Source organism: Xenopus laevis, chromosome 2S, assembly GCF_017654675.1.
Source record: "Xenopus laevis strain J_2021 chromosome 2S, Xenopus_laevis_v10.1, whole genome shotgun sequence".
Lineage (NCBI taxonomy): Eukaryota > Metazoa > Chordata > Amphibia > Anura > Pipidae > Xenopus > Xenopus laevis.
The window spans coordinates 139,118,450-139,136,082 of record NC_054374.1 but is presented as its reverse complement, the minus strand read 5'-3'; the positions used below and the strand labels follow the sequence as shown (position 1 = coordinate 139,136,082).

At 41.8% G+C, this 17,633-nt stretch overlaps 1 protein-coding gene across 4 annotated transcripts in view; it reads left to right on the top strand.

The window, feature by feature from the left end:
• Window positions 1-12,919, top strand: part of tns2.S (tensin 2 S homeolog) — a 76,703-nt gene extending 63,784 nt beyond the window's left edge. For all 4 annotated transcript variants that reach the window (XM_018250161.2, XM_041584471.1, XM_018250162.2 and 1 more), the window contains 11 exons: window positions 2,299-3,817; window positions 4,408-4,919; window positions 6,097-6,183; window positions 7,317-7,448; window positions 7,604-7,696; window positions 8,902-8,979; window positions 9,318-9,395; window positions 9,479-9,644; window positions 9,737-9,805; window positions 9,926-9,955; window positions 11,629-12,919. In XM_018250161.2, coding sequence (XP_018105650.1) covers window positions 2,299-3,817; window positions 4,408-4,919; window positions 6,097-6,183; window positions 7,317-7,448; window positions 7,604-7,696; window positions 8,902-8,979; window positions 9,318-9,395; window positions 9,479-9,644; window positions 9,737-9,805; window positions 9,926-9,955; window positions 11,629-11,770 — 2,906 coding nt within the window. In that variant the 3' untranslated portion in view covers window positions 11,771-12,919. The remainder of the gene's footprint in view (window positions 1-2,298; window positions 3,818-4,407; window positions 4,920-6,096; window positions 6,184-7,316; window positions 7,449-7,603; window positions 7,697-8,901; window positions 8,980-9,317; window positions 9,396-9,478; window positions 9,645-9,736; window positions 9,806-9,925; window positions 9,956-11,628) is intronic.
• Window positions 12,920-17,633: the final 4,714 nt, after the last annotated feature.

The following is a 17,633-nucleotide window of genomic DNA, read 5'->3' as shown; positions in this document are numbered from 1 at the left end:
TTCATCCCATATCTGGCCAGTCCTACGTTTAATTTTCATCTGATTCATTAAGAATTCTATTGCTTCATTATACATTTTACTAAGTTTTACCTGCAACTTACTTGCTGCTTACTTGGTTGCCCTTTTATTAGCCACCACTGGGATTACCTGGCTATTGCTGGAAAGGGTGGGAGCTGCAACATGGAGCTGGCCACGACTCCTGTATAAACTATAACAAACAAGGGAAAGTTATGCTCACCACTAATTTTTAAAAACATTAAGCGGGGGTGCAATGAGGCTGTAACCACAAAAATCATACAGACAAATACAAGAGTCCTCTGCACTCAACACATTACTTATAAAGAGAGTAGTAGTAGTAGTAGTAGTAGCAGCAGCAGCAGCACAAGCTCCGGGTCTGTTGTCAGTGATTACTACCATACCATTTATGCAGGTAGGTAGAAATTATCTGGAATTTATTTATTTTTTTAGCCCATAAAACAGGTGATACTTTGGGAGAAAATGGAACTCAGGAGTTTACCAAATGGGGGAAAGACTACTCATAGATAGGCAGTTTGTTTGAAGAGTCCTTTCATTGAAAACCATAGTGTTAAAACGTGAGCCATACAACTTTGTCCTTACTCTAACGAGGTAAAATAAGTTCTGCACACTTTTCTCTTCCTTCTTCCAGGGCTAAATAGACAAGGAAGAGTTCTTTATACAGGGGTAATAATAGAGAAGGAGTGTCTGAGAGAAGAGATGAGAATGTTTTTTTATCAGTTGCTCAGAGGATACAAGAAGGCAGGATAAAAGCTGGCCATACACATTAAGATCTGCTCATTTGGAGTGTTCACCCAACGAGCAGATCTTTTCTTGATTTTCCCACCAACATTCTCAACCAGAACCACCGGGCCAGCGGTTAGATCATAACAGGCGCCTGTGCATGCCCGTCAGGAGAGAACCGAACCAAAGTGATCCTCAAAGGCCCACTGGTGGTAAACGCATAGCTCCCAACTGTCCCTTTTTCGGAGGGACAGTCCCTCTTTTGACAGCTCAACCTGCAGTCCCTCATTTGTACTGGAATGTCCCTCTTTTCTCTGCACTGAACAGCCAGAAAAAGAAACAAAGTTTCTCACTTAATTGGCTTTTAGCAGAGAGCCCAGAACAGCCACAGGTGCAAATAAGATACTTTGTAACAATTTTGAGACACAAAAACACAGTTTAGATAAGGAGAAATATTTTCAAACTTTCATAACCTGCCAAATTTTGATGGTAATTAGGGGGTGTGGCCACAGAAAGGGGTGTGGTCAAAAAATTGCTGCGCTACATGCGGGAAAAAATTTTTTGTCCCTCTTTTTACTTCCAAAATGTTGGGAGGTATGGGTAAATGGACCGCTCTACACTATTTAGTGAAACATTAATAATTGCCTTTTTAAAGGAAACAGAAAATTGGTCAGAAAAACAATCTTTTTTTTTTGTGCTGTCACATCTATCATGTGCAAATGTTACTCTGATGTCTGTACACAGGATCCGTGGACAAACAAATAACATTTCCATGCTACTTCCCATAAATCCTGGGATTAAAATTCATTATTCTGTTATTTTGGGTAGAGTCACCTGTGGAGGTTTAGGAACAAGCCTTCTCTTCTACATTTTCCATTTGGCACAATCAGTGGATCTGGAGTTTGCTGCTAATTAGTATGAGGGCATTTTATTTGCTTATGTTGGACAACCTTAAAACATGTAATGCTTTGGCATGGCAATTTATAAAATGTTCTGGGTCCAATGGTGGAGTGAGCCATCTGGTTTGGCCCTTTTATCTGCATTGGGCCACAAGGCTCCTTTGTAGCAGTTTTGCTCTGTTTATTCTTTGAAAAATGTTAATCAATGTGTTTCAGTAGTTGCTGGGCTAGGGCAGTGATCCCCAACCAGTAGCTCGCGAGCAACATGTTGCTCTCCAGCCCCTTGGATGTTGCTCTCAGTGGCCTCACAGCAGGTGCTTATTTTTGAATTCCAGGCTTGGAGGCAAGTTTTGGTTGCATAAAAACCAGGTGTACTCTCAAACAGAGCCTTAATGTAGGTTGACAATCCACAAAGGGGCTACCAAATGGTCATTAACAGCACTTATTTGGCACCCAGGAACATTTTTCATGCTAGTGTTGCTCCCCAACTCCTTTTACTTCTGAATGTTGCTCACGGCTTGTAAAGGTTGGGGATCCCTGGGCTAGGGTATTGCCTAAATATGAATGTAGTAGTATTTCCTTATTATTATTTCATAGCTGACTGATTCAAGCATACACATATTACCTTCTATCCCCACAGAGCCCAGTGATCGTATCATGAAGTTGAATGCTCCAACAATGCAGCTGCATAAGCACATTGAGACGGGACCTGCTGTCGGCTCCTCTGCTATTGTACATACCAACTCTTCTGCCCAAGGGAGCCCTAAGCAGCCAAGTGTTCCCATGGACACTCACATAGCAAGAAGCACTGCTAACCCTGATATTAACATGCATGTCCATAGCTCAGTGCAGGCAGATCATTTTGTGCATCCACACAGTCCTGTGCACACAAATACTCCCACAAATACTCACTGCCAGTCTAGACAGACAAATAACCTTCTAAATGTGCAGAATCCCATTCTTCAGGGCCATAGTGTCACTCCAACAAGTCCTACATCCCCCACAATTGGTCCACTTGTGCACATGCAGAATGTGATTCTTCCAGGCCATAATCAGGGGCAGACAAGTCCTACATCACTCAGAACAGCTCCACTTGTACACATGCAGAATCCATCTCTTCAAAACTATAGTCAGGGGCAAACATGTCCTACAATGTATTCATCAGCTCCACCTGTACACATGCAGACTCCTGCTATTCAAAGCCATAGTCAGGGGCAAACATGTACTGCAATGTATTCATCAGCTCCACCTGTACACATGCAGATTCTTGCTCCTCAAAGCCATAGTCAGGGGCAAACATGTCCTACTTCTCCCCCACACACCCCATCTGTACATGTACAGAATCCGGTGCTTCAGATTCACAGTCAGGGGAAAACTTGTCTTACATCTCCCCCACACAATCCAGTTGTGCACACAAAAAACCAACATTTTCAAAATCAACATTTGGGTCAAACATGTCCTACATCCCCAACACACAGTCCTTCTTCCCAAACAAGCCATACTACACAGTTGCCCAGTCCGTCTGTACAGTTAAATGGAAGTAGTTTGGCTGTAGAAGGGCATGGCCAATTGCACTCACCTGATAAACATGGACAAGCACAAGACGGTGTACCCACTCATGGCCCGGCATTGCAAGCAAACAGTCCACTCAACACAAAGAGTTATTCTGAGCAATCAGACGTCCCTGACCCTACACAAAACACATGTACAGAAGCACATGACACTCCTTCACCATCTGAACCACATGCACAGACAGACAGCTGTGTAGTCAAACAGATCACCAATACATATCCACATTCTCCTAATCACACTCAATCTTCAGAGGGCCAGGCATCTGTGACCTCAGCATTTGCACCTACAGAAACAAATGTGCCTCAACAAAAATTGGTCCAGTCTCACAGCTCCATAAGCACAAACAGTTCATCAGTAAAGCCATATAGTACGGTCCATACACAGAGTCAGCTTGTGCAGACAGACACTTCTGTAGAGACAAAGCTCCCTCCTGTACAGTCACACCAGCCTATGCTTAAACCAAGTCAAGTCCACACTGTACATACCCAGAGTTCTCCTGTGCAACTGTACAGAACCATTGGAGGTCAGTGCTCACTGGTGCAGACCCAGAAACCTGCAAACGCAAACAACACTACAGTTACCGACAGGTGAGAACATATTTGGTACCTTTTCTCTAGAAAGAACCATGCTTGCTTACTATCATGCACTTCTGGGAGTTTTTTGCCACTGTTAGATAATTTCATTAAAAACTAGACTAATGTCTGGGTGGCTTTCTGCAGATAGAGAAATGATAAAGAAATCAGTCCTAGTGGTTAATTGAGGTTTCTCTACAAAGGAAAAGAAAAACAAGTAAAAGCAGTGTAGATGAAACAGAGCTGACCAGTTTATAAATATGGCAGTGAAGAGGCAAATACATACTGTAATACATGTATTGTACAGAGCATATATTTGGTGAAATGAAAAAAGAAGCCGTTGATTGCAGCTTCCCATCTTCTTTATTGAAAGACAATCTCATCCTTTTTACTGCTCATCTCTTCCCTAATTCATGGTTCTGTCTTCTCTTAAGTGTCACAAGTCTTCTTCAAAGCTCTCCGTTCTGTCCTAGTATCTCATAATGCAGTTTGTCTGTGCAAGTGACCGTGCAGTAACACTGTAAATACTGATTTTGTATATTGCTGAAAGTGGCTAAAAGTTTTAGAATTTTCTTACAAGTGAATACATTGTTTGTGACTTACAGGCCTGGATTACCAGCATCTCAAGTGAATACTGCCCCCTCTGCCAATGAAGCAAATACATTATTGCCAAGTTCTTCATATCAATCACATGTAACTAAAGTCGTCCTGCCAGTACCTGTAACAACTGAGACTCCGAGAAGTCACTCTACATTTGGACCTACTATGTCATTTCCCGGTGGAACAATTGCTTTTGGGTCTGGTTACAGTTCTCAGAGTTTTTCTGTGCCAAAGACCACCATACCACTCCCAAAGAGAAGTGTCACTATATCCTTGCCAATCAGCCCAGTAAACCCCCAAGGAAAAGAAGCACCGACCAGCCCACCAAAATCACCAATGGGAAGTCAATGTGATCTTCTGCCTCCTTCTCCTACACCTTTATTCCCTATTAGAACTGCCTATTATACCAGCAGCCCACCTAGCGTACAGCCACCACAACTGCCAGAAAAAACTCACTCTCCAGCAGAAGGGGAAAAAGCTCAAGTGGATCCCAATGGATTGTCTGAGTGCAAGAAAGGTAATATATCACCAGTCGGTTTGTAGTTCATACTTTTACAATTACAATTAGTGGCATTTTCTTGTTGAACAGTACATGGTAGAAGCACAAAGAGCAGCTGCAATATGGGGCTTTCTGGTAATTAAAACTAAAGACCGATGTAACACCATTTGTAAGTTAAACATCAATAACTAGATTGCTAGAGGTTCAACCTTAATTCCCAGTTGTACAGGCATTTAGCCTGTCTCTCAGTGTTCAGTGTTTCTGAAAAATCAAAACTGCTCTTGAGGGGTGAAACAATTACTGGCTACAGCTGTGAGGTCCAACCGGCACTGCAACCCCCCTCCACCCCTCTGTCCTCCAGCGTGTACATGGTCATGTTCCTTGGTTTCAATTGGGACCATGAAGAGGTCAGGGGACAGCACAGTTGGAGTGGGTTTGGGTTAGTGGGTCCAACCGGGTTTTCTCTTGCTGTCCTGTCCCAGTACACATGTATTGCAATCAGTGTCGGACTGGGATGCCAGGGGCCCACCAGAAAACTTTAGACTGAGGGCCCACTTTCCAAACTATTATTCCTCCTCTCCTCACTCAACCTCTTTATTCTCCTAGTCTTTTATCTCTACATACTATACTCTATCCTTCCATTATTAACCATATAATAGGCCAAATGGTTAGAAGCAAAAAGCCCACTGACACCTGGGCCCACCGGGAGTTTTCCTGGTATCCCGGTGGGTCAGTCCAACACTGATTGCAATGAAGATAGCCATATACAGCCGATCTGCTCCATTGACAAGGTAGATCTGGGCAGGCCTGGACTAGCAATTGCCAGAGGAGCTGCCATAAAAAGTAACTATTTAGTGGGCTGTGAGAGCTGGCCTCTCTCTGTAATTCTAATGCCAGGGCCTATTTTGACTCCCAGACCTGGATCTGTTTCCTGTTTGGCCACCCATACCCAGAGACAAGTAGGCCTGTAGGACATTTGGATAAAAACATCAGCATGCCCATGGACTCCTAATCCGGTGGGATTTTTATATTTGTCCAGCAGGCCTGTCAGTAGGCCAGTTGAGTTCTACCTCTGTCTGTGCATTGAGGCCTACACTGCCTCTGTGTGGCTAATGCATTGCTAGGTGCACAAGAAATAGTATACTGTACTGTTTATGATTGGATATTCATATATGAAACTGTCTTTGTTCTTTAGATACCCAACAAGATGCTCCAGTTACAGGAAATTTTGTGCAAGACTTTTCCAAGTTTTGGTATAAGCCGACCATTTCCCGGGAGCAAGGTACTTACAAAGTGCAAGCAGATGTAGAGTATACAGGGGTCATGGTGCAACAGGAGTCTCTTTGGGGGCTGAAGGGAAGGGTCACTGCTGGCAGATAAGTCCAGCTTTGAATCAGTAGACATTCTGTTTGTCAGTCAGTGCTGGGAGGGACATTCCAGGATCCGATACCATTTGTTTATTTCACAGACGTAATGGGGGGTTTCCATATTTGCTTCAGGATTTTGTTACAGGGAAATAGTTGCACATTTGGGTTCAGACATGTGCAGGGATGTGTCATTCATTTGTCTGCTTTGTCTTCTTCCCTTTTTCTGACTTGAGTGGAAGTAGCCCTACATTTACATAACATAGTACAGTATTCCATTCAGTTAGAAGTTTAATGGGGCTTTTTACTTATAGTACTGGGGAAGCTCAGCCGCATACCAAAACTTGCAACCCATTTTATCATCAAAAATCCACTTTGTTTTCTTTCACATCTCATGCAAGAGAAGTATTTGGGGCTATTTTAGAATAACTGGGCTCCTTACCGTTGTACAACCTTGATGGTTGCCTTGTATGTGGCTGTGAATTTGTAGCAGACCTGTTCCCTAATAAATATGGGTTTTATAGGATAATAATTTCACTTTTAACACTAGTGCACAGGTTTTACAGGTGACAATTTTCATGGCTTTCCCTATTAAAACTGTGCCATTTTTTGTCCATCGCAAGGTGTTTGACTGCATGTAAGATCATTAATGAGCCATTCATCATTTTCACTGGTTTCATGGGTGCTTAAAGCATAACGTGTAGCAATTCTCATCAGCAAAGCTTGAGCTCTTCTTTGAGTTACTGTAGCAGCCTGAGGAGACCATTGTAGTAGTGACCTTTGAGCTGCTGCAACCGTGGTGTCCATCCCACTAAGGATTTGCTCAACAAATATGAAGTGTATTGGTTACTCCTCGGGGACAAACACCAAACGGTTTGTTTGTCTGTTTGTTGTGTTTCCCTGAAGAACATCACATTCAGTGATTGAAACATTAAACTAATTCTTAGCTTCTTAACAGTAACCTGGAATATAACTGTGGATGTACAATGCCCCTGACACTCAAACGATAGACTAACAAGATCTGTTCTACTTATATTTCCTTATATTTCAGCTATTTTCATATTAAGAGGTGCAGAGCCAGGCTCCTTCCTTATTCGGGACAGTAACTCATTCCGTGGAGCATATGGTTTGGCACTGAAGGTGTCCAGCCCTCCTCCAAATGTAGCTGTGCAGCCCTACAAAGGTAACTTGCTAATTTGGTCTATTATTGGATTAGCTATGGGCAACCTGGAGCTTCAGCAACATCTGGGAGGGCTTTAGGTTGCCCAGCACAACAATTAATAAGATCTTCAATGTGGTTCAGGTTAGGTATAATCAAATTCCACCTTTCTGCAACAGGAGATTCCTCCGAGCAACTGGTTCGCCATTTCCTCATTGAGACTGGACCAAAAGGAGTGAAGATTAAAGGCTCACCAATTGAACCCCATTTTGGTAAAAGGATTGCGTACAATGTTACCTGTTATGAATCAGCACAACCATAAAAGACTTGATAGCTAATGCCAGCTTTTTAATCTTAAAGGGATCCAGTCATCAGAAAACATGTTTTTTCAAAACACATCAGTTAATAGTGCTACTCCAGCAGAATTCTGCACTGAAATCCATTTCTCAAAAGAGCAAACAGATTTTTTTATATTCAATTTTGAAATCTGACATGGGGCTAGACATTTTGTCAATTTCCCAGCTGCCCCAAGTCATGTGACTTGTGCCTGCGCTTTAGGAGAGAAATGCTTTCTGGCAGGCTGCTGTTTTTCCTTCTCAATGTAACTGAATGTGTCTCAGTGGGACATGGGTTTTTACTATTGAGTGTTGTTTTTAGATCTGCCAGGCAGCTGTTGTCTTGTGTTAGGGAGCTGTTATCTGGTTACCTTCCCATTGTTCTTTTGTTTGGCTGCTGGGGGGAAAAGGAGGGGGTGATATCACTCCAACTTGCAGTACAGCAGTAAAGAGTGATTGAAGTTTATCAGAGCACAAGTCACATGACTTGGAGCAGCTGGGAAATTGACATTATGTCTAGCCCCATGTCAGATTTCAAAATTGAATATAAAAAAATATGTTTGCTCTTTTGAGAAATGGATTTCAGTGCAGAATTCTGCTGGAGCAGCACTATTAACTGGTTCATGAAAACATTTTTTTTCCCATGACAGTATCTCTTTAAACTGGGCATATACCTCTTGTCACTCCAGCCCAAGTCTGCAGCTTAATGGCTTCAGTATGGGCCAAAACAATGTCCTGCATGGCCACCAGACACATCAGATATCTGACAGGTTTGAAAATCTCAGGTGACCACAGAGAATCAGCCTGATTTAACCTCCACCTTTGTAGCCAAATCAGGCAACGCTGTGTTTGGCTAGCTTGGGGCTTTATAGTCATATGTGACAGCCTAACTTGACCAAATCAGCTTGTTCATGCAGCACTTTCTTGATGGCCTGCATTGACCTCCAATATGATAAAATCTTTTAGGGCCAATGGCCAAACAATCAGATCAGCCCAATATGGAGCAGCACACAGGTTGCCATATAGGACAAAAATCAGCTTGTTTGGCTTGCCAAACAAGCAGATATTCAGGTGTACAGCCAGCTTTAATCACCAAACTAGACTGTATTAACTCACTGCTAAGTTGTGTTTTATTTATATAGGAAGCCTCTCAGCCCTGGTGTCTCAGCACTCAGTCACACCTCTCTCCTTACCATGCAGACTTCAGATCCCTTCCCGTGGTGAGTAGGATGCACAGTCTCCCCCCCCCATCCCTCGTAACACTATTGCAGCAACTTGACCCCCCCTTCACGTCATCATTCACATAAAGCTGTTTTCACTGAAGTGCACCGTTGAAGTGTGGGTTTTTAGTCTTTACCAGGTCCCCTTCTCCACTAGCTTCTGCTGATGCAAGTAACTGATTTTAGGATTGCCTAAAATCAAAGCATGAATCATTATGCTCTGTCCATATTATCATAAAATATCCACCATAACTGCTTCCTCTGCACATCAAGTAGACATAGGGGATTCTGTTCCACCTCTGCACATTGAGTCTTTGCCTGGTTCTTCTCTTTCCCAGATCTGGTGGAGCAGAGCTCAGAAGTCATGGTCCCAACAAACATGAGCACAGCAGCAGATTTATTGAGACAAGGGGCAGGTAACTTGCAAACTGGCTGAGGTTTAGGTTCTAAAAAGCAGAGTTTACTAATGGATCCAATTAATTTGTGCCTCTCCTTGTAGCATGCAGTGTGCTGTACCTTGGCTCTGTGGACACAGAATCTCTAACTGGACCCCAGGCCATTTCCAGGGCATCAAATGCCATTCTGACACCTCCAAGGTCCTGTGCAACTACTGTCCATTTCAAAGTGTCTGACCAGGGTATCACCCTTACGGACAGCCAACGAAAGTGAGTATGAGGAGAGTCAGGCTACTCTTACGTTGCTTTTAGCACTCCATGGAATGAAAAGTGTAACTGTATGATATTTTCATGTGTTCCAGACTGTTCTTCAGGCGTCATTATCCTGTTTCTAGTGTAACGTACTGCAGTAGTGACCCACAGGATCGCAGGTACCTTTGTGATTACAATACAACTGTAAATGTAGTAATAAGGCACCTAAAAATGATCTAACTCATTAACTTAGTCGAACCATAGGAAATTCTGACTATAAAGAACTTATTATTTTGCAGGTGGACCAATCCAGACAGGACAACGTCAAAGTACGTATAGCTTTAATATCACCTTGACTTTGTAATTGCCTCTCATCATAATGTGTTTAATGAAGGGCCTCCTTAATGGCTCTTATTGACGAGCGGTTAAAGCTGCGCTCCCCAGCGTTCCGTTTCTCTGCGTTCAGCCGCAGGGGAGCGCAGGAATAGACGCATTAAGCTTTTTTTCAATGGGGCTGTACTCACACAGGCGCGTGTAGGCGCTCAACGCAGGTTGAGACACAACATGCTGCATTTTTCCTGCGTTCGGCACCTACACGCGCCTCTGTGAGTACAGCCCCATTGAAAAAAGCTTAATGCGTCTATTCCTGCGCTCCCCTGCGGCTGAACGCAGAAAAACGGAACGCAGGGGAGCGCAGCTTCAACCGCTCGTCAGTAAGAGCCCTTACAATGAAAGGAATACAGTATGCAGGTGAGTTCATTTAGATCTAAAGAGCAATTGTCTTTTCACTGGGAGCCAGGGGAACCATGATTAAACACTGGTCTCCAGCAACAGTGCTTTTTCTTGTCCAGGTTTTACTGAGCAGTAAAGCATACTGAAATAAGAAACTTTCTAAATACAATCAATTAAAAATTCTGTACCGTTTCTGAAATAATTAAGTTCATCTTCACTATCCCTCTCTCAGCATCTGTTTCTCTTCATTCTGTCTTCATTCAGAAGTTGAATGATCCAAACGGGGCTTCTTTTGCCTAGAAGATGTATTAGAGCTCACTCTATTAAAACATCCAGAAACCCTGTCTCTCTATATGCAGAATTTACGCAAAAAGAAAATATTTTGTTAGATTTTGTTTGTACTGGAATAAGTTATTTAAATGAGCTCTTATTCATCTGCTAGGAAAGGGAGCCCCCCCCCCATAAGATATATTGGATCATTCATCTGACACCCAACTGCTGCATGAAGAGAGAACGAAGAAAACAGATACTGAGAGAGGAATATAAACTTGATTGTTTCAGAAACAATGCAGAATATTTCATTGATACTTACTTCAGTATGAGGAAGCTTATATTAGGGATGCACCGAATACACTATTTTGGATTTGGCCGAACCCCGAATCCTACGCAAAAGATTCGCCTGAATACGGAACTGAATCCTACTTTGCATATGCAAATTAGGGGTGGGAAGGGGAAAACATTTACTTCCTTGTTTTGTGACGAAAAGTCACGCGATTTCCCTCCCCACCCCTAATTTGCATATGCAAATTAGGATTCGGTTAGGCCAGGCAGAAGGATTCGGCCAATCTGAATCCTTCTGCCCCAATTTGCATATGCAAAGTAGGCTTCTGTTTTTGGTTCGGCCAGGCAGAAGGATGAGGCCGAATCTGAATCCTGCTGAAAAAGGCCGAATCCTGGATCCGGTGCATCCCTAGCTTATATTATCATTTTGTATTTTCATCACAATAGTTTCCCTTTAAATACAGTCGTTTTCAGACTGTGCATTAGAGAGAGAGATAAGTGAGGGTAATTTTCCAACAACCCAGATGCAAGTGTGAAAGCACCAAGGTCCACTCGGCAGCATTAGCCCCAACCATATATGACCCCTACGATGAATAACTCAAAAAGCTTCTTGTTAACACACTCACTTATACAAATTAGTTGTTGGCCAAGCTGCCAAGTCTGTTTTCCCAACCCAGTGTAAAGTCTTCTCTGTTCTCTTCCTTTGCAGGCTGTTTGGTTTTGTGGCTCGGAAAGCCGGCACCGCGGCTGAAAACGTGTGTCACCTTTTTGCAGAACTGGACCCTGAGCAACCGGCTTCAGCCATTGTTAATTTTATCACCAAAGTCATGCTGGGGGCACACAAGAGATAAATGATAGCGTTCGTTTAGGGGAAGGCATTCTGGGAAAGAAGACTAAAGGTCAGCGAATGTCATGGGATGGGACCCAGATGATGTTAGAGTGAGTGCTTGCGGCATATGTGGATATTGTTACTCCTGTAACCCAATTCTGCCAGAGCTTCCCAAAAAGGACATGGAATGTTGGGGGAATTTATACTCCCCGCTCGATGGAGAAAAGCAGAGCAAGCATTAACCTTGTGATACTGTATTGAACATTACTGTAGAGAATGTAAATGCAGCTGCCAGCTCCACTGGAGGTCTGCAAAGCTCAATAGAACGGCATCAGACAGAAAGATATGACAAACGTATCATCTACCCCTATCATCTACACGAGCTACAATAGCAAGCAGCCATTTTTACACTCCCTTCTGTACTAGTACTAGTAAGTCCATGTAAAAAATATGGGAATGTCTTGCCCCTACTCCAACTCTAGGGAGCTTTTTATGGTATCTGCTAAGTCCTGGGCTTGCCCACAGCATGCAGTTTAATAATCACCATAACAATGTAAGGGGGAGACCGTGAACAATAACCAGCATTTGTGATGTATGTCTAAGCTGTAAAAATACATTTAGGGGGGTGTTTGTGCATCAATGTTTCATTCCATATAACTGCCAGTTCTTTCCGAAAGTTGCGGCTTCATTAGGAATTCATTCTGCCGCCTTGTTAAATCCCAGTTAGGTGGACTTGCCATTCGTAACGCTTGCTCTTTTGCCACAGGTGCACTCGGTCTTTATGATGGAATTATTGAACATAAAAAACGTAAATCCACCAATAAAATGAAAGTTTCTTTGCCTTGGAAGCCGATTGTGGCCGGAGGCTGTTAGACTGGCTTTGTATTTGGCGGGATATTGTTTGCATATGTCCTAACACAGAAGTCTCTTGGTTTTGTTCAATGTTTAGAGCCATGAATTTATCCTCCAGACAGAAAAAGTTCTACATTTCCATCACAAAGTGGAAAACTTGCAGATAATGTGATATTTCCAGGGGTCACTGTGTAGAATAGACCAGCAAATCTCAGGCACTCATAGAACTGGAAATGTATTTGCCTGATCATTAGAATCAGATACAATAATGCCATAATAATACTGAACACTGCTGCATTTTAGCAAGGATATTTTTCTTTTCTTGTTCTCTTCCCAGCCTTGATTGGCAAGCCTCCAAAAGCAGCGAGGCTGGGGCTGTATTTCTTCAATATCTAGAGCAGGAATGCCCAGCTTTTTTTTTTTTCTACCTGTGAGCCACATTCAAATGTAAAAAGAGTTGGTGAGCAACACAAGGGTGCCAAATAAAGGATGATTGGCTATTCAGTTGCCCTATGTGAATTATCAACCTACAGGAGACTCTGTTTGGCCATAAACCTGGTTATTATGCAACCAAAACTTGCCTCCAAGGCAGGAATTAAAAAATAAGTATCTGCTTTAAGGCCACTGGGAGTAACATCCAAGGGTTGGTGAGCAGCATGTTACTCAGGAGCCACTTTTTCACTGCACTAGAGAGTCACCAGTTGCAAAGCCGTGTTTCTCAGTTCTGCATGGGGGCTTACTCTCTGCAGAGCTTTAAATACTTCGGTCACAGCCTGCCTCTGAACCATAAGTGGTTTGGACTGGTCCCTGAAATCTGATTTGCTCCACAAATTGGTGGAAGACTTTATATGCAGACTTCCCACACCAGTCTGTTGAACTGAAGAAGCTGCTCGGATGAGTAGTGAAACGTCTTCAGTGATTACTCAGCAAGTCCAGTTGTTTTAGAATTACCTATATCCGATATAACATGAGCTGGATGAATGAAAAACTTCCATGGTCAGATTTGCTCCACAAAGTAGGCTAAAGGTGGCCTAAGACGCACAGATAATATCGTATATAACAAATTTTCGTACAATATTCGGTGCATGTATGGTGGGAAAAAAAGCCGACAAATATCGGCAGAAGACTTGGATATCGGTCGGCTCGTTGATCAGGTTGGACGGAAAATTTTGATCTGGCGTCTTTGAAGGGACCCAAACATTGACCAATGTTAGTGCTGAATCGTCAGATACAGGTAGAATTCTATTGTTTCTATCTGTATATCTGACAATTCAGCCTAAAACGTGTGTATTGAAACAAACAATCTTTCTTGGACAGATCGTAATTGTTACGTCAACCTTTAGTCACATTAAAATAGGTGATTAAAGAAAACAAAACAAAAATGAACCATATAAATATAATACTGTATAAGTCATGTCTAACCGCAGTCTCCCAGCTTTTACCTTAACTACTACTTCTTGTATAACAAGCCCAATAGCATCAGCTTTAAGTGGGCTTCCTCAGCCTAACATCTATTCTTACTGCAAACTCAGCATGAGCCAGTAGTTCATTGCATATGGCCGACTCATGCTGGAATCCACCAGTTACAGCAGGTGAATGAGTCAGTGACTCACAGCATGATTGTGTTGGTGGTAGCTGGAAAATCATGTTAGATTGAGGAAATGACAAATTGTTAAATCTATACATAACTGTAAGAAAAAAAATCTGTTTCTATACTATTCTATACTAGTGTCTATGACCATTTTCCTGCCGTGCCACCCTGGCAACCCATGTTATGGATAGGCAGTTTATATTATTTGCACTGCTGGCTCTGACTCATGAAACCAGCTATTTAACAGACCTGGAGGAGCGCCGACTCCTACAGGATTTCAACAGTCATAACCAGAAGTGAGTGCAGAGAACCAAAAGGGATAAACAGATTCTTTCAATTGCAATTACATTTACAGAAGTTTTGCAAGGAATTTGTTTGTTTGGTGGAACAGGATTTGATTTTGTGCCAATAACATCTGGCCGCTTATAATATATACAATAAATTCATGTAATATATAAACAAACGTGGCCAAAAGGAAAAACAGGCATTTGCGCTTTTCTATGACCATTTAAAGCTTGAATAGATGTGCAAATATATATATTTTTTCAGTGCAACCTTGGTAAATATATTTATGGAACTGTATCTATGGAAAAAAAAAAAAAAGACAACTTTAAATAAAATCAACCCGGAATAAGTTGTGTAGGTCTCTAGTTCTGCAGCTCTTATACAAAACAAACGCAGAGATTGTGGTGCATCTGGAGGAGGCAGGTAGGAAAACACCAATAATGTACAAACACTCACGACTCCGCGAATTAAATAGAGATCTGTGACTTTTAATATATGTATATAAAGGTATATTGATTATGTACAGACATCAGAGTATGTTCTAGTGCAATTGGGGGGAATCTGTATATGACCAACATGGCCGGAGGCTTATGGAAGGAAAGGGCTGAGAGAAAGGAAACAAGATTTCACATGTGCGTGTGTCAACCTTAGTGTTGTACAAAGGCCTTCAGTTCAGATTTGCTCCCATGAACCTTCTCGCAACTGTTCAATAAATAACATGTAACAGAATGTGCAGAACACAAGTGAACACTAGAGAATCTGTTTTAGTCAGATATGTCCACCAGATGCAGCTGAACTACATCTCCTAGAGAGTTAAAGATAGGCTTAGTGTCTAGCACTGAGCAGCTGTAGGACTACTGGACATCCCCACGCCAAAGTAATTTTTGGGTACTTCGACCATCGAATAGGCCAAAATTCGATCCGAATTGAAAAAACTTCGACTTCGAAAATCGAAGTACTGTCTGTTGACACTTCACCACCTTAAACCTGCCGAATTGCTGTTTAGCCTATGGGGGACCTCCTATAACCTTTGGCTAAGTTTTGAGTAGTCAAAGTATTTTTTTCTAAAGTCGTTCGAATCAAACGATTTAATCGATCAAGCAATTTTTACTTCGATCTAAAATGGCCATTTTCGATTGAAAAAATACTTAGACTATCGAAGTATCAAATTCGATGGTTGAATTTGAAGTTCGACCCTTAGAGCTTTTATAATGTAAGGGGCACATTTACTAAGTGCAAAAGCATTTGTCCAACAGGTACTGAAGTACAAGGAAAGTGGTTACAATTTGGGCATAAATAGTTCATCCTCATAGGCGCCATGTGAGCATTCTGCAGTAGCAACAACTATTCATAAGTCTCTCCCTGTAACAGAACAACTTGGGTTGCAAATACCTCCAGTTTCCATTGCAGAAAAGATTCTGAACCATAGGCCCACAATGTTTTCATTCCACCATCCACCCAGCCTGGCTCAGAGCTCACATATTCCTTGCAAACATATGGCGATAACAGAATACTGGCCCATTGCCTGGAAAGTGTTGGCCAACGCTGCCTACTAGGCCTATTAAAAAACTTACCAGGGCTGGAGCATAAAGGCTTGTGGATGTAGCCAAGAGGAAGATTATAGGGGAAAATTAAATGAGACTACTAATTCCCATCTATGATGCTTCTATTCATCTCTCATCTCATATAATATATATATATTGAATAAAGTACCCCCTACTGTAAAATATAAGGATATTATTAGTCACAGAGGAGTCCCATGGCCATATAAAAGCACGAGGCCGAAGGTCAAGAAACTCCAAAGTTACTTCTAATATCCTCATATTTTCCAACAAGGGGTACATTTAAATATAATACACAAGTTTTAGTGAGTCATGTGACAAAAATGACATCACTACTCAATGTTTATATAGTGAATAAAGTACCCCCTATTGTAAAATATAAGGATACTGTATTATAAGTTACCGAGGAGTTCCATGACCATATGCAGGGGGCTTCATGGAACTCCGAGGTGACTTCTAATATCCTCATATTTTCCAACAAGGGGTACTTTATTTATTATAATACACAAGTTTCAGTGAGTCATGTGACAAAAATTACATCACTACTCACCGTTTATAACTGATGACATCACTACTCACCATTTATAAGGATATAATTTACGATATTCAAAGCTTTTGTGTGAGAGAGAGAGGAGAGAGAGGAGAGATGGGCAAACACCAAGCAATTTACTGTTTTATACAGTACACATTATGGCAATGCACTATATTAAAGATTAGTAGATGAACAACTGAGAGACTATTGGCTATTTTAGAAGTGCACTTATTGCTCAATCTGGGTTTAAAAAAAATGCCCACAATAAGCTGTGTGTATGGACTGAGACTAATAAAACCCACCATCTGATACTTGGCTGGGTCTTATATACAAAGACATTCAACATCGAGAGCCTAAACAGAAACACGTCTTTTCATATTTGAGGGACAAAAACATGATTATTGGCTGTAGAATTAAAACATATGGTCCCTACGCTACGATGTATACAAGTACAAAATTAAAACGATAAATGGATTACATTCTGATGTATCAAGTACCCACAGTGACCAATCAGATTTCTACTTCTAAATGCACATTGCTGATTGGTTCTTGCGGGGTTACTAGAACCCTTTGTGTCTAGGCAACTGCAACACTAGTTTAGGGGTTGTAGGGGTCATTAAACAATGTTCCTGCCCTTGTATAATAATTATGGATTCCCAAACGGATACACTAAATGGTAAGTTTAACGTTATAAACCGTCAGTTGCGACTACACTTCTATTCAAATGCAAATGGAATGTTCCCTATCCTATACAGATACTGCCATCTATAGAAAACAATTAGACACTACAATAAAAAGAAACCTCGCATCCCTGGTAGTCACACACGCCACAGCCAAGCATTAGAGATCCAGCTGACAGGAAATGTTGAGAGATGTAGTTCAGCTACTGGACAATACAAGTATAAAATAAGTAAAATAGACATATCTGCTTCAATGGCTTTGTATAAAAAGCAAGCGTTAACCCTTGATGTTAAAAAGTCACTTGAACAAGACGGGACTGCTCCTAATCCTGCATAAAACCCAACATTAAATAGAAGGGGGAAAAATGATTCTGCATCTTTGG